At 37.7% G+C, this 27,683-nt stretch overlaps 1 protein-coding gene across 1 annotated transcript in view; it reads right to left on the minus strand.

The window, feature by feature from the left end:
• The window catches only part of MAP3K5 (mitogen-activated protein kinase kinase kinase 5), a gene marked incomplete at its 5' end in the record, with an annotated part of 215,481 nt that overhangs the window by 118,372 nt on the left and 69,426 nt on the right, over positions 1 to 27,683 (minus strand). Inside the window, 5 exons of the mRNA XM_082668935.1 lie at positions 4,866 to 5,036; positions 7,314 to 7,420; positions 8,588 to 8,756; positions 9,527 to 9,720; positions 15,796 to 15,819. Of these exons, the coding sequence (XP_082525061.1) occupies positions 4,866 to 5,036; positions 7,314 to 7,420; positions 8,588 to 8,756; positions 9,527 to 9,720; positions 15,796 to 15,819 (665 nt within the window). The remainder of the gene's footprint in view (positions 1 to 4,865; positions 5,037 to 7,313; positions 7,421 to 8,587; positions 8,757 to 9,526; positions 9,721 to 15,795; positions 15,820 to 27,683) is intronic.

A 27,683-nucleotide genomic window follows, 5' to 3' on the forward strand; every position in this document is an offset into this window, starting at 1 on the left:
ATTGAAAAGGAGCCAGAACTGGGAAGTATAGAAAGTTAAAACAAAAACACAACCAGAAAAAAAAACTTGTGTTCCTTTATTGAACTTTATGTGACCTTGAAAGCTCTCAGTAGTCTGAATTGTTTGGTTTTTCAAATGGGGAAACACTTCTATTTTATTCCTGTGCACGATGCACATTAACTTCATAAGATGCTTTCCATTTGAATCTGCTGACCACGAAAATCAGGCTTTTAAAAATTACCTATGCATTTCATTATCACTGCCAAATCAAAGCATTTATACCAGCACAGTGCTTCCAAATATCAGATTCTAATTCTCCTACAATTAAGAATCTTCTAAAAGTGGAAATCTTCTGGTAATAGAAAGGTTGCATAGTTACATTTCTCTTTTATAACATCAGGGAAAAAATTGGTTAAGAGAAATGGTAAAACTCTCTGAATTGCAGTAACAATTTATAATACAAATTTAAAAGTCCAAACCAAAGCCGTCAATGAAAATCTAGGAAGTTTTCCTCCCTTATTATAACCTATTATCCCAATTTCAGGCCACCATTAAACTGTTAAGGTGATACAAGATTCTGAAACGTTAAGATTTCTGTTTCACAATTTTAAAAAAGTTATGCTCTCATAACACCTGAACTAAGTCAACTTCCTTTTTTTTTAATTGAAGTATAGTTGATTTACAATGTTGTGTTAATTTCTGCTGTACAGAAAAGTAATTCAGTTACACATGTATATATATGTTCTTTTTTATATTCTTTTCCATTATGATTTATCATATGATCTTGAATATAGTTCCCTGTGCTACACAGTAGGACCTTGCTGTTTATCCATTCCATATATAATTACATCTGCTAACCCCAAACTTCAAATCCATCCCTTCCCCAACCCCCTCTCCCTTGGCAACCACAAGTCAGTTCTCTACATCTGTGAGTCTGTTTCTGTTTTGTAGATGGGTACCTGTGTGTCATGCTTTACATTCCACATATAAATGATATCATATGGTGTTTGTCTCTTTCTGTAAGTCAACCTCCTTTAATATTTTTTTTAAGTCAGGCACTCTTTGGGGAACATTTTAGAAATACTAAAAAGTACAGAAGGATAATATAAGCAACACTTCCCACTGATATACCCACCACTCAACTTAAGAAATAAAATGTTTTAAATATTCTTGCAGCTGCATATGAAGCATTTCACGATCCCTTTTTACTCCTTCCCCACTGGTAACTATTCTACTGAATTGGGAATTTATGATGTGTCTCTACTTTTACTAGATGTGTATGACTGTTTTTAAAGTTTCTATAGACGAAATCATACTCTATGTATCCTGCCATTTGGTTATTTTGCTCAACTCTTTTAAGATTTTTTTTTTTTATGTTTTAACTTTTATGTAGAGAAACTTCAAGAATTTCTCTAGGGTATAAACTAGGAATAGATCTGCGGGATCTAGGGAAGGTTAACTGTCAACTTTCCTTGATAATACCAAAATCTTTAAGTAGTCATAAGATTTTCTACCACAACCAGCAGTGGACTAGGACTCCCGTTTCTCAAACATCCTTGCCAACAACTGACAATGTCAAATTCATAAATTTTTGTTAATCTTCATAGTGTAAAATGGTATGTCTGTTTTAGCTTGTAGGTAGAGCATTTTTTGTATTTTTTAAAAATATGTTTGTTGGCCATTTGTGATTCCTCTTTTGTGAGTGATCTGTTCTTCTCCTATGCCCATTTTTAATCTTTTTTCTTTCTTTCTGAAGTATTTTTAGGAGTTATTTATATATATTGAATATAAATCCCATATCGGTTACATGCATTGCTCTCTGCCTGTGGTTTATTTTTTACTTTGTTGATGATATCTTTTCTACATATTCATAAATACTTTTACCATTTCCAGTGCTCTACATGCCTTCTAACAGATCCATGTTTCCATCTGGTATCACTTCCCTTCAACCTAAAGATTTTCCTTTAACATTTTTTGTAGTAAAGGTCTGTTGGCAACAAATTATCTCAGTTTTTTATTTATCAAGAAATATCCTTATTTCATCCTCACTTTTGAAAGACAATATCACTGGGTAGAGAAATCTTGGTTGACCGTTTTCTGCTTTAAGTACTTTAAAGATGTTATTCCATTGTCTTTGGCTTCCTTCTGATTAAAAGTCAGAACTCACTCTTTCCCTTGAATATAATGTATCTTTTTTCCTGGCTGCATTTATGATATGTTCTTTAATTTTGTTTTACAGGAATCTGACTATGAGGTGCTGAGGAATGGATTTCTTTGTATTTACCCTGCTTGGGTTTTTGCTGAGCTTCCTAGATCTGTGGGCTGTTTTTGTTTGTTTGTTTGTTTGCTTGATCAGATTTGGTTAATATTTGGTCACTAATTCTTCAAATATTTTTCGTGATATATCATCTCTCTTCTCTACTTCTCAGACTCCAATAACGTATGTTAGACTGCTTAATGCTATTCCACAGGTCACTGAGACCATTAATTTCTTTCTCAATCTTTTTCTTTTCTCTGTTTCAGTTTGAATGATTTCTAATCACCTGTTTTCAAGTTTATTGATCCTTTCTTGTATTGTGTCCTATTTATTAATCCCATTAGATGGAATTTTGACTTTGAATACTATATTTTCAGTTCTAGAATTTCCATTTGGTTCTTCTCCAGTTTACATTTATCTCCTATAATTCTTCATATTTTCACCCATAATATCCATCTTTTCCAGTAGTCTCTTCAACATATTTATCATTGTTATTTTAATATCCTTCTCTGCTAATTCCAAAATCTTTGTTGTCTGTGGGTCTACTTCTATTGACTGATTTTCTTTTTACTATGGATCATACTTTCCTATCTCTTCACAAATCTAGTAGCTCCTGATGGTACAGTAGACATTTTGGATGATATGTTGTAGAGAGTTTGGATTCTGTTATCTTCCTCTTAAGAGTGTTGAATTTTGTTGCAACACACAAATAAATCACTGGCAGTTCACCTTGTTCATGTGGAGTCTTGGTTTTAGGTTTTATTAGGGTGGCTCTGTTTTGGTTTTCCTCTTAATTTTCCTTAGTCCTGGGATGTTTTTTTATTCTGAAGTTTTTTTATTCTGAAGTCTTGGACCTTCTGGAGTTTCAGAGGAAAGCTCAAACTGTTTACCCAAACCCCTTTGACTTGGTGAGGTTCAAACTCCAAACTCTGTCTCTCCTGCATTACACAACTGCTGAAATCTCTGTTCAGCTCCAGCCTTCTGGCTGCTATTTTCCACTGGACTCCTTTGAGTTTTACCCACATGTGCACATGTCAGGGGTCAGCCAAGAATGGAAGGGCAGTTTATACTTATATTTTGGGCTCTCTCTGTGGCTCCTTCATTTAGGGGGTCTATCACTCAATTTCCAGGCACTCTGGCAGCCTCAGACTAACTCCTCCAACCAGTGAAACTATGATTTTCATCTTAAATTCTAACTGCCCTGTACCTGCAGATCAGAGAGCTCTCTCAAAGGAAAAAGCATTTAAAAGTGGATCTTATCTAATGTAGTACCCTTCATCTAAAGATCTAAAACTCTTCAGTTTCTTACTATCTTTAGTCACTCTTCGGTGCTTTCAAACTTTTTTTTAAGTGTTTTTACAATGTTTATAATTGTTATTGGCAGGACGATCAGTGCAATAGAACCTACTCTTTCCAAAAGACAGAACCTTGATGAGCAGATGCAAATTTTAGTGGACTCTAGTTTTCCCAATCTTTTATGGTTTATGGTATTAAAAATACCTTGTTTAAGAAATTCTTTCCTAACCCAAAGTCATAAATTCAGTTTGTATATTTTATTCTAAAAATATTTTTTCTAAAGGTTTTTTTTAAAAAAAATTTTTGATCTTTAATTCACTTGGATTTTATTTTCTGTGCATGGGTTAGACTAGGGATTCATTTTTATTTTACAAGCAGATAAACAAATTTTCCCAGTACCATTCCTGAAGAGTCTATTCTTTCCACTCTGGCTCATGAAGCATATCATGTCATAAATCTAGTCTCAAATCTATATATCTCAGTCTGTTCCAGCCTCTCTCTTCGGTTCCAGTGTTTTATTTGTCTATGCTTGCACTCATACTGCAACATCTTAATTATTACATTGTAATAGTATGTCTTGTTATCTGGGAGAGCAAGTCCCTCTACCTTGTTCTCCAAAATTGCTTTGCCCATTCTTGGCTCTTTAGTTTTTCACATAAATTTTAGAATCAATTTGTTGAATTACATGAAAAGCCCTGCTGTGGAGAATTAACATCTTTAAAATATCAAGTCTTCTCATCCACAAACTTGGTATATATATAGATAGATAGATATAGATATATAGATATATAGATTTTTTTTTTTTTGCGGTACGCAGGCCTCTCACTGTTGTGACCTCTCCCGCCGCGGAGCACAGGCTCCGGATGCGCAGGCTCAGCAGCCACGGCCCATGGGCCCAGCTGCTCCGCAGCATGTGGGATCCTTCCAGACCGGCGCACGAACCCGTGTCCCCTGAATTGGCAGGCGGACTCTCAACCACTGTGCCACCAGGGAAGCCCAAACTTGGTATATTTTTCCACTCAGGTCTTCTTTCATGACTCTTGAATTTTCCCCAAAATTTTATTTTTATTGTATTATACTTTAGAATATCTTTTAAAATTCTTTTTTCTTAAATCATTATCTTTTCAACCAATTTATCCCATTTTACTCTGCCTTATTAAATGAATTCCAACAAAATTATTTACTAAAGCTATAAATTGTGAGATTTATTTCATAATACACAATCAAAAGGATAATAACAATAATTTAACACTCATTTGCAAACAATTTTTTATGTTATGGATTTATCAACTATCTTATCCTGTGCACTTACCAAGAAGCTCCATGGTCTCTACTTTCAGAATCCATGAAATTAGAGTCCAAAAACATATCTTTGTAGATTCGACCAACGAGGCAATACATATCTGAAGCAACTTGCCCTTCACTTTGCACCAGGGGAATCATAATGTCAAGAGCTTTTGCTCTATCTCCAGGGAGATTTCTCCTAAGGTAGAGGAGGGAAACATCATTGTTTCAGTATAGATTACAGAAGCAGTTTAGGCCAATTATCTTTTTAAAACTCTATTTAATATATTGATTCACATTAGTGAAGTTTGGCAAGATAAAAACAACAACTATATTTTGAGAGTCTTCTGTAAATCTTTTTATCCTATTGCATGTCTACTGCGTTTAACAAGGATTTCTTTTGAGTTGCTTTTCTGCTAATGGTGATAGATTTGTGCTTATCCATCCATAGTCCTTCCAATTTCCCTGCAGTCTCTGTGCAAATTTAAGTTGATGCAGTGAGATTAGGAATGCAGTCTGTGGCCTTGAATGGGGTAGAGTCAAGGAATCCAAACAGAGACAAAACCCTGATGCTATAGGTTTCAATGGCTTTTACTCTGAAACACTGAGCAAACTAAGTCACAGACAATACCAACAATCCAACTTTAACCCAAGAGTCACTTATCTTCTACACGTGACCAACTGATTATCTAAGGAAGCTGCTTTATATAGCTCATTTTAAAATCAGCAAGTACATATAGATGGTTCTCAAAGATTAAAATTCTCTTAAGAATTATTTCTTGAACCTTGAAAGCATTGTGCTAAGTGAAGGAAGCCAGTCACAAAGACTACATGTGTATGAGCTCATCATATGAAATGTCCAAAGTAGGCAAATCTATGGAGACAGAAAGTAGATTTGTGGTTGCCTAGGTCTGGGGGATTTGAGAGGAAATGGGAGGGTGACTGTTAATGGGGAGGGAGTTTTTTTTGGTGGTGATACAAATGTTTTAAAAGTCTTGGTGTTCATGGTCACACAACTCTGTTAATACACTAAAATCCATTGACTCACAGTACACTTTAAATAAAATTGTATGGTATATGAATTATATTTCAATAAAACTGCTATATAAAAAGAGTTATTTGTATTCTCAACTACTATTTTAAATCCTTCTGTGCATGAAATTCCTTTTTACACTTTGTACTAAATACCTTGAGTTTAGAATAATGTTGCATACAAATACATTTATCATTTCATTCTATTCTATTTTAGGAAAGACAGAGACAAACTATGGATAAAGGAAAATATAAGAGGCTCTATGGACTTTCATTTTTCATTTCAATATAGAATATATTTCATTCCATCTTTCATTTCATCTTTCAAAAAGGATTTATTTGAAAACCAGTTGGAACAGATAATCTCTGGAGGTTTCATCTCACTCTGCCAAATCTAAAGAAAAAGATGTTTAATAAACGGGGAGATAAAATAGACTTTCATTATACATGTACTGATAAAGTTAGCAATTTCTAGAGTTTGGGTAGATAAAAAAGGAAACACACAATCTCTGGTTAAAGAGCATGCTGACTTTTCTTTGGAGACAAAGGCAGGAGAACCTAGTGATGAAGAACAGAAATACCAGCATCAGCTAGATCTGGGTTTGAGCCCCAGTTTTATGATATGCTTACTCCACCTCTTCAGTTTCCTCATCGGTAAACTAATTAAACCTTCATGGCAAATGAATGATAGATGTGAGGTCCCCCCCCTTTTTCTTTTTATCATTCTCTCCAGTTGTAGTAATTACATACATATTCAACTCTCCGCCATGGCAGAGGACAGCACAACTAAGGTTTGGACAGTTCAGTGCTCTAGGCCTCTCTATGGCCAGCGCAGGGATGATCCTCCACGGTGACTCTGGGTAGAAAGTGGCACTGAGGCAGGTGCCAGCCATGATGCCAACAGAAGGCGTGGAGGCAGGACTGGAAGCAGCAGTGTTAGTCCTGGTCCTAGAAGATTCATGGACACATGACCTAAAATGTGTCCCACAGAGTTTTAATTATAATTAGGTATGTTCAGGGCAATCCCAGTGAACATATTTTCTGGTTAGGAATATGTTCACCTAGATATAACTATCCCTACTCTAGTTACTTTTTGTGTAAATAATCATTTGGTGTTGAGTATATTTAAAGATAACATCATATCCATGGAATTTAAAAAATCCTAAAAAATATATAAATAGCAAATACAAATTTTGACAGAGAAGAAAAAGAATTTTTAGAATTTAAATATACAAGCATTGAGGGACACTTTTTTACTGACAAAAAAGTCAGAAAAAATCAGAATGCATGCTTCCTATATTTTACATGGTTGAAGTAGAAATATTAACATTAAATTCTAATAGGGAGTGGTTGCAAGGCTATAGCAAAAACATACCATAGAAAGAATATGGAGGTTAAAAAATAAAATGTTAGCACGTTGTGGATGGAAACTTTTTCTTCTTACCTATTCAGTGCAAATGCATAATGAAACTTCACATGGTGATGGGAGGCCAAATCAAAGGTTGGCAGCTTTTCTAAAGTCTCTACGAGCTTCACAATAGAATCATAGTCCTTTTAAACAAGAGGAAAATAACATAGAATTAAACCATTGGGAGAAAGTCCTGACAATGAAATGCCTTTGGTCAGCCAGCTACCTGAATCTGAGAAGGGCATTTAAAAAATGAACTAGAACCCACGGAATACTTTGAAGAATCTGAAACCAAGAAGAAACTGTTTGTTTGTTTGTTTAAATAAGGGGTTTGGATTATATAGATAAAACATTAGAAATATTGAGTTACCACATCTGACCTAAAAAACAATAAACCATCTAACATGGTAATGCTACATTGTCTAAATATGGGTGGTTTACTTCTCCCTGGAGCCAGATTCCTGGTATGCAGGGTCTTATCAATTACTTTCAGGGAAATAATTTCCAAAATATCAAGGACATGGAGCAACTAATTGAACTTCTGTGATAAGTAACAGAACTATTCCGTTTCAACACAAGTAAGCTCTCTAGTCATGGAATCCTAAGTGCCACACTTTTTCCACGTATGTGAATCTTTGTTGTCCACATGAAGCTTTACTCGGGCCTGAAAGGTTGGGAATAAGAAACCAGAAGTCGCTTAAAGTTTACTGTAAAACTCCAATAGCAAAGCCCCAACTCAGAGAGGATTTCATTCTACTTACCATAATTTAAAAATTTTAAGACATCCCGATAAAAATAATATTGCATGTTCATGCTTTACTTTATATATTTTTAAAGTTATTTTTATAATTAATCAATTGCACATTTCATACTTCTATCTAGTTAGGCCCAGCACTATTAATTTCAAGCAACACAAATTCCAGGAGTAAGAGAGATGTCTGGAAAGCTCTAAAAATTTCTGCTCTTTGCCAAAACAAAGCTTTCACTTATTGACTGATGGGTGTGCCGGAGGCTAATGGAATAGAACAGGCTGTCTGCAGATTAGCTATGCATGCAAATTTTTCTTTTTGTTCTTTTGGAGGAAAAAGTCAGACCTTTACCGTACAAGTCTTTCACAATCACTGATGGTTAACTTATATGAGTCTGCTTCATTTATCATAAAATCTCTGGATGGAAAGCTTAGGAGAGTCAATAAAAAATTACATGTAGTGACATGAATGACTTAATAGCTAACTAAAACTGGATATTAACACTCCCTCATTCCTCCAACGTGCTACATGACAAAGACGTGACTTTGAGCAGCTTCTCACCTGGATATCTCTGTAGGAAAGTAACAGATTTATGACAATATCTGCTGTCAGGACTTCAATATTATCCACTCGCTGTCGAATTCTTGCCAATTCAGCTGCCAGTTCTTTACCAGTGTATAAGTTACGAGCTTTCCTGATATCATTGAGTATAGATTCCCGGAAATACTGGCTGGTGGGAAAACACACATTTTTTGGAGTTAATATTAGAAAGAATTTCAGTGAAAAGCAATGATCTTATAAGGAAACGGATGACATCTGCAGCACTCGTACCTTTCAGTTCGTTAAGATGCACAGAATGAACACCTTATCTATCTGGTATTATTTAAAAACTGGGGCATCCTATTCTTTTACACTCTGCCTTGCTTCAGTAAGAATTAAAGGTAAAGACACTCCAAGATAATAAATTTTCCAAGACCCTGCAATGTACCACTTAAAATGCTAAAACTTTATTTTTCATTTTACTGTTTTGAGTAGAAATTGTTCTAAATAAATTAGGTGTGCCTGTGATTTGAACATAATATAACATTTTCCTTCTGATCCAGCATCATCATTTATCAACCTAAATGATTGCTCTTAACTAAAATATAATAGTGCTTTCAGCAATTTTTAGAGAGTTCTTGTCCTTACACTAAAAGACTCTGGACATTTATTCAGATAATATTTCTGTACTTTGAATATATTTTTAGCTCTACCATTTCTACAACACAGTTAACAGTCTTTTTTTTTTTTCTGATTTCAAGTTGTTCTCCTCTGAATAAAGTGGACAAAATACAAGAGGTGGACTAGGCAGCATCTATTTTATCCACTTAGAGGGTTTTATTTATTTTTCCCTGGTTCTTGGTTGAGCACTGCATGTAAGAAACCTCTGATAAGTTGCACAAATAAATGAAGCAGATGAACACTTCATTATCACCACCAAATAGCATTACTAAACTTTACCTGCAACTTGCTTGTGCCACCTTCAAAAGTTGAATGAAACGATCCACAAGAGGTAAGCAGATGGGTCCAAGGAGCAGCTCGAAGTTCGGCTGCATGAGCTCTGTCAAGCCCTTCATGAAGCTGCTATCACAGCAGTAGACCTTGTTGTGTGGAGTTATCATGTAGGGAATACATGTGTAGTTCCCAGTGCACATCTGTGGAAAGAGGAGGCGCCAGAAGGTGCTGAGCTGGCCTGCAGACTCCACACTGACGTAACCCTAAATCCTACTTTTAAATAATAATCCTGAATGTGAAGGTAAATTTTTAAAAACCTCATTTCCTATTTAATGACCTATGGAAACGGAAGTCTCTTCCAATTTCTTTAATTCCTTACTTCAAATAATTAGGACTTTACAGATGATGAAAAAAAGCATGGCACAGTTTCTATCAATTGATTAAATATTTATTCACCGTTTCTCATGGCTAAGGCAAAATGATATATGCTGTAGGTAAAACAGGGTAGCTTAAAACACAGCCTTTGGCCTTCAGGGAACTTAAACTTTAGTCAGAGAGACACAGCATAAATACATGGAAATGATACAAGCTAACATTTCAGGGCTGCCCACGTGACAGCAATGTGTGAGTGATACCAGGATAAACTGCTCCCCTCCAGGCTGCTCTATCGCAGTCGTGGCTCCATTAGTGTCCCAGTTACTAAATCTAGAGACCCTGAAGTTATCCTTGATGCTTCCATTTCCTTCCATAGCCTATCAAAGTCCTGTCTATTCCGCCTCGTATTGGTCCATTTCCCTCCATCTTCTCTGCCAACACTGCAGACCATGCCACCAACATACCTGGCCCGAGCCATTGTAATTGGCTTTTAGCTGGGCTCTCTGCTTCTCTTCTTGCCCATCAATCTATTTTCTACCCAGCTGTCAAAGTGATCTTTCAACAACCTATATCAGATGACTTCCCTCAGGTGCTTCAAGCCCCCTCGTTTGCTCCTGGCATGAAGATAAAACAGGTCACTGTAGCCTACAAGGGCTTGACTATCCAAACACTGCCTCTCTCTCCAGCCTCAGCCTGTGCCACTCTCCGCTCACTCAGCACCGCCTTCTGTCCGCTCCCGATGATGCCAAGTGAGGGTGCACTAGTGCAAACAAAAGTGGAGGTGGGAAGTGTAAAGGAGAAATTGAACTGGACACCCCTGAGTAAGCGAGTCTTAACCAGAGCTTAGGGCTCAGGGAAGGAGAAGCGAATAGATAAGGGTTTCAAACTCTATATGCTGGGCAGTGGGAATCATGGAAGGATTCAGAGCAGGAAAGAAAACATAAACAAAGTTGTGCATTTTGACAGTCTGGCCAGAAAACGGAAAGAACTGAAAGAGAAAGAACGAGATTTAAGGAAATTAGGTGGGAAGCTACAAAGCATGACCAGATTGACAGCAGCAACAGTGGACGTGTGCACTTGACTTCAAGAAGAAAAACTCATGGAGACCAGCCAGCTGATTACAGATATTGAGAGAGATGAAGAGGAAGGCATCAAAGGTGACTCTACCGTTGTAAATGGGGCTCCTTAAAGAAGAGTGGGATCCTTAACAAAAAGCAAGAATTCAGAAGGCGGAACCAGACTTAATTATTTATGAACAGATTACACTCGGGGGCACTTGATACGTATCAGGTAACGAATTATACACAGAGCCTGACTTCCAGTTAAAATATGAGAAGAACTTCAAGTGGGTGAGATTTGATTTGGGGTGGGTAGGGTGACATGCACACTTTTGAAAGGTTGGGATTTAAGGGGAACAGGACATCTAAAGGGATAATGTCCAAAACAGAGTTGGACATGTGTGATTGGAATGTAAAAGAGTTTCAAGCCAAAATACAGACCTGGTGATTCTCTGGCATGGCTGGATCTGAGGAAATGGGAGAGACCTCTAAGAGAAAAATCCATAGAGAAAGCAAAAAGCAGGGGCTGAAAACTAGAATGAGATGGGTGGAAAACTCTATTTATCACTGTTCTAGGGAATCCAGGAGCCCAAATTATTTGTTCCATGTCAAAATTACAGAGAACGAGGCATCACTTCTCTTATCCTTTGAACTAAACGAATGAGAGCAAACATTTATTCACCTTGGCATGTGCTGGGGAATGAATGGCCATACATTCACAACAGCCCACTGAGGGAGGGGATCTTGTCTCCATTTTACAGGTGAGGGTTCAGGTAAGGCTTGGCAAGGTCACACAGCTGGGCTGTGATGTGTCTGGGACTCCAGTCCAGGAACTCCTTCTCCAGAGGGCCTGCCATTATGGCTTGGGGGCTGGGCACCCTCCCGCCTGGCCTTGACCTGCCGGCACATCAACCCCTTTGCCTCAGGTCACCTTGCACAGACCCCTGCAAGAGCCAAGTTACTGCCTTGTAGCAAACAGATGAGAAGTGTCAAATGCCCTTACGGCTAGGTTTAATTATTTATGAACATGTTATTCTTTGAGGCACTTGTATTTCAGGTAATGAAGCAGAAACTGGACGTGACTTCCATTTAAAGTGCGAGAAGAACCTCCAAAGGTTGAGATTTGATTTTTAAATCAAGCACATTAAATTGTTCCTTTTGCAAGTTCTCCTTGATGGACCAATAATTGGAAGACTAGTGGGGAAGAGGAAAAATAAACATATCCTGCTACTAAAATGTTACCAAGATCCCACAGCAGGTCCACCATTTTAATCCTTTTACCCAAGCTACTGTCTAAACAGAAAAGAAAGGCAAGTATATCAAGAGATTGCTTTCCAAAGTTTCTGGAGCTTAAACTATGAGGGAGCTATATAAAAGAGCCACAGAATCAAATACTCTTGTTTTATATAAGCACTTGGACTCAAAATTACAAAGAAAGGCTCTGAATCTTCTAAGTCACAAAATAAGGACAAACAGATGAGAAGCCAATAAACCAGAAAAGCACTTTTAGAGTTTCTTCTGCTGCTGGATAAAGTTCTGTATCCTCAAAAGCCTTAATACCATGTGTATCTGTGTATAAGACATGAACCAGGACACATTATTACTGAGAGACTGGATATTGGGGGATAATGCATCTGTGTAAAACTAATTCTATCAGATGTCTGGGTGTGTGTTGAGCAGCAGGCGGGTAAAGAGAGAAAATGAGAGTCATGCAAACAGCAGAGGAAATCAGATTCCTGAAACTGTCTTCAAACCCCATGGGATGAGGTTTCAGAATCCTTGTTGAAGGTATTCAGCATGCTAAGGCTTTCCCAAGTTCCTGGCCTCACTGCTCTTTTTGGAGTCTCTTCCCTGTGCTTCTAAGGCAATATTTTTTTTCAATGTCCCATTGTTTATGGCCAAAAAAGGGGGAGAGCAGTAAACAGCAGGAGGCACATGGATGCTTCTAGGCCCGAGCTGAGAGCCAGCCCAGCGAGCATGCAGCAGGGAGAAAGTGTGAGTGCGGGGAGCGGGGAGCGGGGAGTGGACTTCAGATTGTTTTTTTTAAATTAATTAATTAATTAATTTTAACATCTTTATTGGAGTATAATTGCTTTACAATGTTGTCTTAGTTTCTGCTGTATAACAGAGTGAATCAGCTACATGTATACATATATCCCCATATCTCCTCCCTCTTGCACCTCCCTCCCACCCTTCGTGTTTTTTAAAAAGATAACAGCTGCTGAGAAAAGCACTTTTTCAAAATGATGAACACTAATAATAAGGGAACATTTATTTCCCAAGCTGGCTCATGTATAACTTAGAAATATCATGACTGCAATTTCTTTTTACAGATTGCTACCAAACCCCGAGTTTGAAATAAATAATAATCCAAAGCAAATAAAAACAATGACTGTGTGATCAAGTGCAACAACTGTTTTATTAATAAGATACTAATTCTAAAATATTTAAACCTACTTCTTGAAAAAGAAAGACTAAGGCACATTTCTTTACATTTCAAAATACTAAGGCATGATCATAAAATAACAAGGCTGATCTCTCCGGCCCATGCTTGTTTTCATGGCTATAAAAACACAGAGCTCAAAATCTAAATGTGTTCTCTCCGATTACCTTCACTGCTTTTGTTTTAAAAAATAATAATGCCAATTCTGTTTTTCAATTTTTAAAGGTTACGTAAAGGTGAACATAAGTATGTATGGAAAATGAATTAACCTGGGAAGATATGCTCTCAGCAGTCAAACATATTGAAACATATGCTCAAAATACTCAACTTTTGAGAAGGACACCCAGCACCAGAAACACAGCAGCTTACTCAAGTCAATGGGTGACTTGTTCATAACGTGCAGTGTAGGGTCAACTTATAAACCTGCTTCCCCACACATCCAACCCATCACTGGGCATGATTAGCTCTTCCCTGCCATTCAGGTAAATGCCACCTCCTCTGAAAGATCTTCCATCCCCGCTTGAGGGAAGGGGCGCCCACTCTTTGGCACCCACGACCTTATGTTAATTTCTAATTTGTTTGTTTGCTTATTTGCTTGACCTTCTCCCCCAGCAAGACTCTGGCACTTCTCAGTTGTTGTCTCCTGAGACAGTTATGAATGGGCTGTCTCTACTTTCAGCCTTCACAGTGAGTCTCTTGTGGCACCAAGCCCAAAACCTGGCACACAGTTCATGTTCCATCAACATTTGCTTCACAAAATCTGTTACACCGAATTGATGCATGCAGCAGTAATTGTTCATTTCCTGTTGAGATGTGAAGAATGAGTTTATCATGGCAACATTATTTATGCTGCAATGAGTCTCTGATCTGAACTCTTAAATCTTTATCTCTTAAATTTCCAATCTAAGGGAAATTTACCCATTGTAATTTTAATCTTATCCTCATCTTAAATGGAATCACGTGCAGATCTTTATGTAGTATGTTATTTCCACTCTAAGTTTCAGAGATACATTCTTTAAGGTTTTAAATACTGGCTTACCTTCCAAAATGAAAAACCATTGGCATAACAAGGCTGATTTCAGAATATATTATAATTATCTTTCATGCATTTAAAATTTTTAAATTTATTTTTATCACTTTTTAACTTTTGTTTAATTCTGTGTGGAGGGTAAGAACTTTGAAGTGTGGTTTCAAAGGTCTTAAAGTGTGGTTTACAAGACTTAGGAACTTGGACTTCCCTGGTGGCGCAGTGGTTAAGAATCTGCCTGCCAATGCAGGGTACACGGGTTTGAGCCCTGGTCCGGGAAGATCCCACATGCCGCGGAGCAACTAAGCCCGTGCGCCATAACTACTGAGCCTGTGCTCTAGAGCCCGCAAGCCACAACTACTGAGCCCGTGTGCCACAACTACTGAAGTCCGCACACCTAGAGCCCATGCTCCGCAACAGGAGAAGCCATCGCAATGAGAAGCCCGCGCACCACAATGAAGAGAAGCCCCCCCCTTGGGCTTCCCTGATGGCACAGTGGTTGAGAGTCCGCCTGCCGATGCAGGGGACACGGGTTCGTGCCCCGGTCCAGGAAGATCCCACATGCCGCGGAGCGGCTGGGCCCGTGAGCCATGGCCGCTGAGCCTGCGCGTCCGGAGCCTGTGCTCCGCAACGGGAGAGGCCACAACAGTGAGAGGCCCGCGTACCGCAAAAGAAAAAAAAAAAAAAAAAAAAGACTAGCCCCCACTCGCCACAGCTAGAGAAAGCCCGTGGGCAGCAATGAAGACCCAATGCAGCCAAAAATAAATAAAAAATAAATAAATTTAATTTAAAAAAAAGAATAGAATGTGTGTGATATTATAAAAGAAACGAAAGGACTTAGGAACTTAAGTCAGTACCAATATAAAGATGATAGAGGTATGTATATATCAATATATGGATACAAATCTCCGTATGTGTGTGTGTACATGTGTATATATGTGTGTATATGTATATTTATAATTTGTATATATAGTGTATATATACAGTGTATATATAGACATAGAAATCTATATATGTATATATACAGATAGACATACATATACATATGTGTGTGTATCAGTGTATGTATATACACTGCTTTAGTAACACTCATAATTACACAAAATTGAATATAGTATGGAAATTTTTTTCTAAAACATAATTATATATAGAAGAAAACATGTATCAGTGTCATCTCCCATTAGTATAAAGTTTCACTATAAAGCAATATTTATGTAAAATAACCCATATTTATATTGATATGTTAGAAATTCTAAAGAGGAAAAAAAGAAATAGAAATTAATAATTGTGGAAATGGAAAATATACCAGAGATCAGTTTGATGGAAAAGAAAAGATAAAAAAGTTTCTGGAAGGGTTAAGTAAAATACTCACAGTATTCTTCTGGCAAATGATTTCCTGAAAAATGAGAAAAGAGAAAAGTAAAGCAGAAGTTAATACAAAATTAATTCAACTAATTAATTAAAATATTCTATGTAGAAAAATTTGTATTAACGATTTTATTATTTATTAATTTAGCAATTGGAAATTTAAAATATGAGCAGAAGGTGTAGAGTAAGCTTCTGCATCTAAGTTTACAATCTGATGGAGGAGACAAGAATGCACAAAGGTACCATCTACGGTTGAAGGAAAACAGCATAAACACGTAGAATCCAAAACCCGAATAACAAAAAAATCATTTCTGCAGAGTATGTATGTGCAGAATTATCTTATAGCTACAATCTTTTTGGGAAGAGATTTAAACGAGTTTGCTTTCCCAAAGCACAATCTCACTTATGCCCTGGGAAGAAACGTAGCAGCATGCGTGGAATAAAGCTGGAAGTAAAGGGCATTGGCTACTTGTCAGAGTGGGCAAATCCACATGTAGACAATAAGAACATCTGACAATAACTAGTCATAAATATTGTTATGTTCTGTTCCGTAAGAAGTGAAACGTGATAAATACACTGCAGGCAGTGTCCCTATCTTCTAGGCTGTGAGAAATAAGTGAGATCATGCAAATAATGTGGCTATACCGTGTCTGGTGTATACAAAGTTCCCAATAAAGCTAGCTAACATATTATTATTCCTAGACTTTAAAATGACTAGAGACGTGGAAGAGACAATCTAGAAGAGCCTGTGGCATAAGGGCTTCACTGAGGTTGGGGAATCATGATTTAGGAAGGAGAGATGGGACAGTGTTTTGGAAAAGATGGCATGTATGTTGCCATGGAAACAGGAAATGTAAGGCATTCGTGGAGCCTAAAGGGTGGTCCCTCTGGCCAAGAAGAGGAGCCAGCTCAGGGGAGGTAAGAGAGGAGCAGAGGAGGAACGCAAGGCCCAGGGGACCAGCTGTCATTCATCCCAGGGTCAATATGGGGCAAAAGGGAACCTAGGAAGGCTTTGTCTTGGAGCAGCATGTAAGATTTTTGAATGTTTATGGGTAACAGATGAGGAAACAAAAATCTATAGAGGAAGGAATTGTGCAGCGTAATTGTGAGAGTCATAAAGATGTATATAAAATACTAAAAGAGACCCATCAATACCTCACAATCTTGCTGATGAAAAAAGAACATACACACATTTATAAAGAAACATTATAAGCCTGTACGCGCAGGCATGTATGCACACACATGCTACACCCAAAGAGCTATACTGTAGCAAGGGCTGGGGTTTCTAAGAGGAGGATGTTCCTAGAGTTTGAGGAAGGCTGAAAAGATCATCAGAGAAGGCGGAACTCAAGAGGAGCCAAGAATAGGTCACACGTTCCAAAGGCGAAGCAGGGAGGTGGAGATCCAGGCCAGAGGACTTAGGAGCCACAAAGGCCCATTTAGGGAACAATAAATATTATTACTGGGGGCTAAAGAAAACAGATCATTTCGAGAAGTACAGAAGAGAGAAATAAAGGGGTACTTGGAAAAGATCTTGAATTCAATCATTGGGCTAAAACAGAAAGTTCATTTTGGCACACATTGATAATATTAGACAGTTATCTGGGGCCTTATTGAAGAAGGCCTTGAATGTCAAAATAAAGTACTTTGTTGTGTGGGCATTTGGGCATATGACAGTAAAAGCGGGTTTTTTTAGGTGAATGATATACATAAAGAAGTATCAGCACACACAAGGACATTGTTTGTAAAAGCAAAGGTTTGGAACAACACGAATGTTCCATCAACTAGAAACTGGCTGAATAAACTATGGTCCCTCCATACGATGGAATACAATGCAGCTGAACAAAGGACGAGGAAGTTCTCTACAGAGTGATATGGAAAGGTCTCCAAGATATACTGCTAAGTGAACAAAAGCAAAGGACAGAATGGTTGTTACCCTATGCTCCTATTTATGTATATAAAAGGGAGAAAAAGAAAATTCTAATTTGTGTATTTCTAAAATCTCTCTGGAAGAATATACAAGAAACTATTAACAGTGGTTGCCAATGGAGAGGGGAGCTGGCTGGCTGGGGGACAAGGATGGGAGCATGACTTTTCACTAACATATCCTTTGCACTTATAAATTTTTGTATCAGGTGAATGCATTACCCAAGAAAGACAAATAATTAAAAGGTAAACATTGTTAAAGTTTTAAAAATATGAATTAGATAGTGGTATTTAGTATTGGATGGGACAAAGCACTTAGGTAGCTATTGCAAAGCTCAGGGATGCCAAAATAAGGACTTGGACAATGGTGGTGCCCTGGGGGATGGAAATTAAGAGACAAATGAGTGATGTTGTTGAGGAAGGTTGAAAGTGGCTTTTCCCACAGTGTTTCACAGGTGGTTAATGCATCTCTCCACCCATCCATACACACACACACACATACACACACACACACACACACACACACACACACACACACGGTTCATGAAGAACATAAATAGGAAAATGTTGGATAATCACAAAGACAGGAACATAGCATGCGGGATTTCCCAAACAATTTATGGAGCATCTCTCCAGAGTAGCAAACTACACCTTTTCCTGAGATAGGCATGTCCTTCTCTCATCTCTCTAAGTAAAAAAACAAAAGAACAAACAAAACACACCCTTATCTTCATCCTGTACCACACAGCATGCTCTGCGAATAGCATAAGAAACCTGTTCTCTGTGCAGCAGGCCTTGACTGCCTTCAATGACACCTAACCTCCTAACAGAAACAGGTGATGTCCTTATTTTTGCCCTCATGACCCCTCATACGGACCTCTATGAAGCACTGCATGTACGACATTGCAAATATTGCTTCATACAATTCTCCTATCCTACAGCATGAGTTCCTTGGATGCAAGAGCCTTGTTTAGTTCATATTTGTATCCCCACTGATTGCCTAGCAGATTGCAGGGCATATAGTTGGTGCTCAATAAAAGGATGAATACATTAATTAGTTAACGAATGTATAAAATACTGGACTATGAATTAGGATAGATACGTGTAAGTCTTGGCTCTTCTCCTGAGTGGCCACGTGCCATTTCACCTCTCTCTAATATAACACACGAAGAATTGGATTGAGTGATCGCTGGTCCCTTCCAACTCTGTATTCTATCATTTACTTTTAGCTAAAGGCCTATCAGAGTCAGCACTGTCCTTGTGCCAGTGGAAGGAGAGATGTCCTCATGCCCAGCACAGGAGCTACTCTACCATGATTTCTGTTTGGTGCATCTGGCACAGAAATGGAGGTGGTGATGAAGGGATCTGTGGTGAGGGCTGAGTGCACTGAAGCCTCCCCTCTGCTTGGCACCATAGGAAATAACCACAGCTGCTACTGGCCTACAGCCAACACGTTATGTCTTCCTGAAGAATTGCTCACTGAAGTAATAACCCTCTTACATGTCTTCTTTGCTTTCATTTCAGGTAATGCGTGCATTATAACAAATTCTAAAACTATATTAAATCACCCCTATAGCAATCTACTGAATTCTTATGAACGCTTGCTCATGTTTTATAGAAGCTAACTGGATACAAATGGCTCTCTTGAAGGAGAGTTTACTTACAGCTTATGATGCAACCTTAAAGGAGGTATCAACTATAAGAAAGAAAGGTACTATTTGTGCATTTTAACTCAGTACAAATAAATAGCAAACAAGACCTCAAAAGGTATCTAACTACTGAGGTAGAATAGTGAATGTTTAATTTGTGCTAAATCCACTGAAGGAAAAAAAGGACAAAGGGAATAAATTTAAGAGGCAACTGCAATATTTCACATCACTTCATGGAAACTTTTCACCTAAAGTGCCTAGAAATGAAAAAAATAAAAGTCAACATAAATTCCAGTTCCTTACCAGTGAAATGTTTCTGAAGATACATTACCCCACTACAACTTTGTTCTTGCCTAAAGTCTTTCGGGGGCTTTTGATCAGTGCGCTCACTGGCTGTAACAGAAACATCCTCAAATGTTTTTTCAATACTCCAGGACCCTCTGATAAGCAACCCCAGAAGCAAGACAAATGAGACAATCTAGCCTAGGTCTCATTCCAAGGGAAGACAAAGACAACTTTTGAGAGCTATTTGGGACAATGTAACATTGAAGAGGTCATCGTAAGGATAAATAAATGGAGAGTCCCCCAAACTGGAAAGTTTCTGTGACTAACATTTAGGTAATTACAGCCAGAAGTAGGAAGTGGGAACAGCTGGTGTGAGGTTGCCAAGTCAAATGGACTCAGGGTGGAAGAAACAGAGTTAGCAACCAGGATCTGTTTCCTGAAAGAACAGAAAGGAGAGGGCTGGGAGTTCTTGGCCAGGAAAAAAGACCATGGCTCCCCTGCTGGTGACCTTCTAGGTCTTCTCTTCTGATATATCCTTCTGTCCCAGTGGAATGTGGCTAGTTTTCTACTAAAGTTAGGAAAAAAGGAATCTTTTTTGTACTCCCCACCTCCATCCTTTTACCTGATTTCAATGCTTCAAAGCTAAACAAAGAAATATCAGACGGGCTGCTGTGAACACCACGGGCCTCACTGAGAAGGTGGGACTCATCTTTACCCTTCCACATGCTGAGCGGGCTTAGGAAGAACACGCCAACACAGGTGTCACAGAACTGGCTCATCTTTAAAGTTAGGGAACTAAGTAGACTTGTGCTTACATGTTATGCTTACATAAAAGCTCCAGTTAAAAAAAAAATCTAACAACAACCTGGAACATCATATTTTTAACGGACATATGAAATCTGTGGACAGACTTAGAGGGAAATGTACCTGATGACAAGTCCAAGAATATGGCGCTTGTCCTGCTCTGACACTTATTAACTGTGTGTGCCTCTAAGTCATTGCATCCCTGTGAATTTAGTTCTCATCTGTAAAGAAAGCATCTTCTATCTGTTCAATCTACACAGTAACTTGTCTATCTCATTGGGTCATTTTGAAAGACCAAATGAAATAAGTTTATGAGAGACCTTCAAGTGTTTTAAAGCCATAGGCAATATGAGGTATTAATACTATCAAAGTAGACAACCCCAACTCAATTCCCACCGTTATCAGATACAGAGGCATCTTGTACCAGTGTTGTTCATGATCATGGGTAAGACATATGAGCAACTGTCAATAAAAACAACCTGTACCAAAAATCAGGTTAAATTGTACCCAGGCTGGAAAGTAATCCTAAAAGAAATTCTAGACTTTCTTCTCCTCCTCTATTACTTTTGTTTCAAGTTAAAAAAAATTTATCTTGGTGGGAGAACTCTATTGTAAGTAGATACATATCTTCAAACAGCTGAAGAGTGACATTTTATACGTTCAGCATTTGAAAGAGCTTCTTAATGCAAACTTCTTATATAATGTGTTGTTATTATTAAAATCAACTTCCTCTTTTTTGTCATCAGCTGTTTCTTTCAGCAATGCCTAATTGGACCATATTATTCAAGTACAAGTATTTCTCAAAAAAACAGACTGTATTGTTGCAAAGTTAAAACATAATGAATTTCGGCACAGTAAATTACATTTTACACATAGATTTCAGTAAAAATTTCACGGATGCATTCTAAAAGGACTCAGATAGGATGATGGGTTGCAGTGCCACAAAGATCAGCTTCCACAGAAAGAATCAATTATTTATAATGAACAAAAGGGAACAGAATCCAGCAAGCCTTGCCCCATTGGGTGGGAGTTAGGAGGCTTTCAGACTCACACCTTCTGTGTGCAGAGGTATTCCTTGTTGCTTTTTAAGGTATTCGAACTCATGGTCCTGTGATGAAAGTCTCTACAAATGAAGAGAATACCTGGTGCCAACCCAGAGATATGATGTCATCTTCCATTCACTATGTAGCATAGATTCCCTTCTCCCTTTGACAAAATGAAAATAAGATGCTAGAAACAATGGGATGGGGGAGGGTAAAGGAGGAATTAGGAAGGAAAGCAAGGGCATACTTTATCCAGTATACAGATAATTCCTTTGAAGATGTAATATTGCTAATTGACATCAAAGAAAACTGGATTTTCTAGTCTCAAGCCCTTTCCCCAACCTCAGGGATTCAACAACTGGAAATCAATTCCTGCTAAAGAAATCATTCATCTAGTCTGTCAGTTCAAGATCTTGAGAGAAAATCTTGATACAGCAGTGCTCACAGGTATTTCTTAGCTGTTCCTCCCCAAAATTGTCTCTTTTTCTTCCCCCAATTTGACATGGAATTATTATAGCTCAGGTGAAAGTTAGATAATTTCTGGAATAAGTAAAACAAAAGAACAAGACTATTTTTTTCTCTCAACAGAAAAAAAAATCTTTCCATGAAATATTAAAAAGTGTATGTGGGGGCTTCCCTGGTGGCGCAGTGGTTGAGAGTCTGCCTGCCGATGCAGGGGACACGGGTTCATGCCCCGGTCCGGGAAGATTCCACATACCGCAGAGCGGCTGGGCCCGTGAGCCATGGCCACTGAGCCTGCGCGGCCGGAGCCTGTGCTCCGCAGCGGGTGAGGCCACAACAGTGAGAGGCCCGCGTACCGCAAAAAAAAAAAAAAAAAAAAAAAAAAAAGGGTATGTGATGGCTAAGTTGAACAGGGGAGATGCAGAATGCCATGGTTTACAAATCAACGGTTAGTTATCAGGTAAGCAAGACACTTGTGAAAATGTCCAGGAGCAGTGCTGTTATATGGGGCAGGGCCAACGTTCACAAATCGTTAGACTACTTTATAGGATCATATTCTCAAATGACTTTTTTCCCTAATACTTACTGTGTACTTTGTACCACTGACTAAGTTAAGTGCTATTTTAGAGTGCTGAAAAGAATGCAGTAAAAATTCATTATTAAGCTAAAGAATCATAAACCTTTGGGAAAATAACATTTTAATTTCATACGCAATTCAATCTAAAACTAAACTCATCTTAGCTACTTATCTTGGTAAGGGAGATAAAACTTTAAGAAAAGGAAGCAGTGGTATAAGACGAAAAAAAAAGTTTCATGGGTTTAAGAACAATCTAGAATCTGAGCAAATTTGCCAAATACATGTAAAAATTTAACTTAAGTTCAAGGTATTTATAACAAAAATTACCTTGATCACCTCACCAGTTTACTAGAAACTGGTATAATCATCAAAATTTACAACATGGACATCACTGCCTGCTCTTTGCAAAACTATAACCATTTGCTTCAGGTGGAAATGAATGATTACCAGAAAAACAGACAATGTCCAATTTCTCATATATAAGCACTAAAGGAGATTGGGTCTCTCTGTATCTACAGATATACATCATGGGTCTAGGTACCATGGAACTGTTTGAATGAGCAACTATGGTAGTTCTCAAGGTTTATCCATGTTGTAGCATGTGTCAGAATTTCCTTCCTTTTTAAGGCTGAATAATGTTCCATTGTATGTGTATACCACATTTTGTTTTATCCATTCATCCACTGATAGACATTTAAGTTGCTTCCATCTTTTGGCTATTGTAAGTAATGCTGTTATGAACATGGGTGTACAAGTATCTCGTGTAGGTACTATATTCAGTGAGATCGTGAAGGATTAAGCATGTAGATAGACTGCTGTAGAGAACAGTTTATGAAAGCAAATCCCATCTGGAAAGTGACTTTTCAAGCAATGGCTACAGAGACTTCCCTGGTGGCGCAGTGGATAAGAATCTGCCTGCCAATGCAGGGGACACGGGCTTGATCCCTGGTCCGGGAAGATCCCACATGCCGCAGAGCAGCTAAGCCCGTGCGCCTCAACTACTGAAGCCCGCACGCCTAGAGCCTATGCTCTGCAATGAGAAGCCACCACAATAAGAAGCCTGCGCACTGTAATGAAGAGTAGCCCCTGCTCACTGCTGCAACTAGACAAAGTCCACGTGCAGCAACAAAGACACAACACAGCCAAAATAAATAAATAAATAAAGGATCCCTGGACCAATTAAAAAAAAAAAAAAGCAATGGTTACAGAGAAAAATACAACTAAATTTCTTGAATAAGGAATAATCTCACATAATCATTAAGCTTCAACACAAGCTGTGTCACCACTAACTGATGTGTATATCAATCTCTAGACAAAGATTTATTCTGCAATGGATAAAATGGGAATAAAGCCTATCCTAGTGCAGAAAGAAAGATCCAAATGCATGTGAGGCTTTCTAACCACAGCTAGAACATTAGAAAAAAGAAACTAAAAAAATATTTTGAGATTCAAATGCCCAAAATATATGTAAATTATCCTGATGGCTACAGGAAATAACAGAGTATAACAACTTTTTCATTAAAAAAGGTTAATTATGAAATATTTCAAGTATATAAAAATATAAAACTTAATCATACACTCCTTTAGCACAGCAAAGAAAACCACCAACAAAACAAAAAGGCAACCTACTAAATGGGAGAAGATAATTGTAAATGATATATCTAATAAGGGATTAATATCCAAAATACATAAAGAACTCATACAACTCAATATTAAAAAAAACTGATTAAAAAATGGGCAGAAGATCTGAAATAGACATTTTTGAAAAGAAGACATACAGATAGTCAACAAGCACATGAAAAGATGCTCAACATCACTAATCATCAGGTAAATGCAAATCAAAACTACAATAAGATATCACCTCAGACCTGTCAGAATGGCCATCATCAAAAGACAACAAAGTGTTGGCAAGGATGTGGAGAAAAAGGAACCCTCATTCACCATTGACAGGAATGTAAATTGGTGTAGCTTCTGTGGAAACAGTATAGAGGTTCCTCAAAAGAACTACCATATGATCCAGCAATTCCACTTCTAGGTGTTTATCTGAAGAAAATGAAAACTAATTTGAAGAGATATATGCACCCCCAAGTTCACTGCAGCATTATTTCCAATAGCCAAGATACAGAAACAAGATACAGAATCTAGATGTCTATCAATAGATGAACAGATAAAGAAGATGTGGTACATACATATGTTTATATATGTACAATGGAATACTACTCAGCCATAAAAAGAATGAAATTGTGCCATTTGCAACAACATGGATGGAGCTAGAGAATATTTATGCTGAGTGCAATAAGTCATACAGAGAAAGACAAGTACCATATGATTTCATTTATGTGCAGAATTAAAAAACAAAACAGGCAAACAAACAAGACAAAACAGAAATAGACTGATAAATACAGACAACAAACTGATGGTTGCCAGAGGGGAGGGGCGTGTGAAGATGGGGAAAATAGGTAAAGGGGATTAAGCGGTACAAACTTCCAGTTATAAAATAAATAAGTCATGGGGATGTAGTATACAGCATAGGGAATACAGTCAATAACACTGTAATGTACTTTGTATAGTGACAGATGGTAGCTAGACTTATGGTGATCATTACTATGCTGCACATCTGAAATTAATACAATATTGTAAGTTAATTATATTTCAATTAAAAAAATTTAAAATAAAACTTTTTCACACACCTATGCATGTACCACCTAGTCTTAGAAATATAATATTACATATATAGTTGAAGACTCCTGTCATCCCCTCTCAACTCTATGCCACTCCTATCCTTCAAAGAGGTAACTATTCTTAATTTATTTATAATTTCCGTACATACTTCTATCCTTTTATAATATAAATGTATAAAAAAATTGTCCTGCACATCATTACATTTTGTATAGATGGCACTATACTGTACACAAGCTTCTATAATTTTTTTTCCCACAACACTCTTTATGAGATATATTGATAGTGGTACAGAAAGCTCTAGTTAATTCATTTTAACTGCTCTATAAGATTCCATTAAATGACTATACCAGAAAGTAGTTATTCATTCTTCTGTTGATAGATATTTACCAATTCCTCTGGGGGAGAGGTTATTACAAACAATGTTAACATAAACATTCTTGATTATATCTCCTTATGCATGCTAAAGATTTTTTTTTACAGTATACATCTAGAGACAGAACTGCTGACTCTTGGTGATACGCTCATTTGATATTATAAGCTATTGCCAAATTGATCTTCAAAAGGTAGTGCCAACATACTCTCCCACCAGCAATGCATACGTTTTCCACTCTCCACAGCTTTGCCATTGGTATAATAAGGGCTTTTAATTGTTGGCTTTTAAGTGGTATTTCCTTGTTTTGTTTTGCTTTGTTTTTATATGAAACATTATTTAATGTGAGTGGGGAGTAGCCTAGAAAAAACAGAGGGAGCTAAACAAGGGAAAAGGGGGAAGAATCACAAGAATTAGAGCTGAGAGCAGTTGTTGTAAAGGAATTTCTGATGATAGAAGAAACGGTTCATTAAAACAACTTCCTCACTCTACACAACAGCCATTCATTTCTCCCAAGCCCTTTCTGATGAGACGCATTCTGTGTATTGGCCCAACAACTTACCGGCCAATGGTGTCCAGACCTACTGTCCCGTTTACCGAGAGACCCCAAGGGAAGATCTGATAATTTCTCTGATGCACGAAATAAATCAGAAAACAACTGTTCCCAGCAATTTCTTATTTTCAAGCAAATGTAAATCTCAGCATTAAGAGTCTCACTAATAGGCACATAAGAAGTTTTCATGATACTTATCTAGAGAAAATTGTGAAAATTGTTATTACAATGCTAAGAAAAAAAAAGAATATCTATCAACTTCCCTTTCTCAAAGTGCAACGATGATTTTTTTTGAAGAAAATTAAATATTTCTTGCTACAATAAGAGAGTACTTGTAATTTAAAATGACTACAAATCCTATTGCAAGTTCATGATTTGATTAGATCCTAAATATGCTTCCATATGAAAACTCAGACATAGATTTTAAGTACTTATATGGTTCCTAACAATGATTTTTCAGAAGCTTAAACTTAAAAAAAATTTTTCCTATGATTTCTTCCTAAGAATTTGCTGCTAAAGAGAAACTGTTCTCTTCAACAAAGAGCAGTAGATGGAAATAAAACTGGTGCAGCTGTACTTTCTAGATGCCCGAAGAATCAACCTAAGTGAAGCTAGGTATGGGATAAGAATAACATTCTCATTCTGTCTTTGCCCTGTGAAAATAGGGAGATGCTTCATTCTTATTTGGTTAATCCATACATAATATATTATTTGTAAATATCTCTTGTTCTGCCTTATTTCACAGCAGTTTTCCTTTCTGTTGGTAGATGGCAGGGATAACAGTTACACCTATAACTACCTGCAACAGAAATAAATTTTAAAAATTAAAAATGCACACACACACACACACACACACACACACACACACACACAGACTTTCCTCAGTAGCAGAACCCGAGGAACTTCCATTGCTCAGAGACTGAAAAAAAAACACTTTCTACCCCAGAACTTTGTCCTCTGCAACCACATACCTATTTGGGCCAGGAACAAACTAAATAAGAAAATGGCAAAAGCTTAGGGAATACAGTCAATAACATACAGTCAGTGGAAGGAGGAAGACAAAAGAAGGGATGGATGTTGCATGGAACAACTCAGGACGTATGCTTGATGGGTTTTTCTAAAGGAACACAGTTAGCAGGAATGTCTGATATCCTTCTAACTAAAAGTAACTGCAACCAAGTTTAGTGGTTAAGGGGAACAGGCCTTGGAGTCAGGCAGACATGGTCCCAAATTTTCCATATCACCTTGGGCAAATGATTGAATTTGTTAGAGTCTCAGTTTGAAATCTTATAATTTGGTGATAGAATATATACCCCAGGGACTTCCCTGGTGGCGCAATGGTTAAGAATCTTCCTGCCAATGCAGGGGACACAGGTTTGATCCCTGGTCCAGGAAGATCCCCCATGCTGCAGAGCAACTAAGCCCATGTGCCACAACTACTGAGCCCGTGCTCTAGAGCCTACGAGCCACAATTACTGAAACCTGCGCGCCCAGAGCCCATGCTCTGCAACAGGAGAAGCCAACATAGTGAGAAGCCCGTG

The sequence above is a fragment of the Grampus griseus genome (genome assembly GCF_964374135.1).
Source record: "Grampus griseus genome assembly, chromosome: 13".
Classification (NCBI taxonomy): domain Eukaryota; kingdom Metazoa; phylum Chordata; class Mammalia; order Artiodactyla; family Delphinidae; genus Grampus; species Grampus griseus.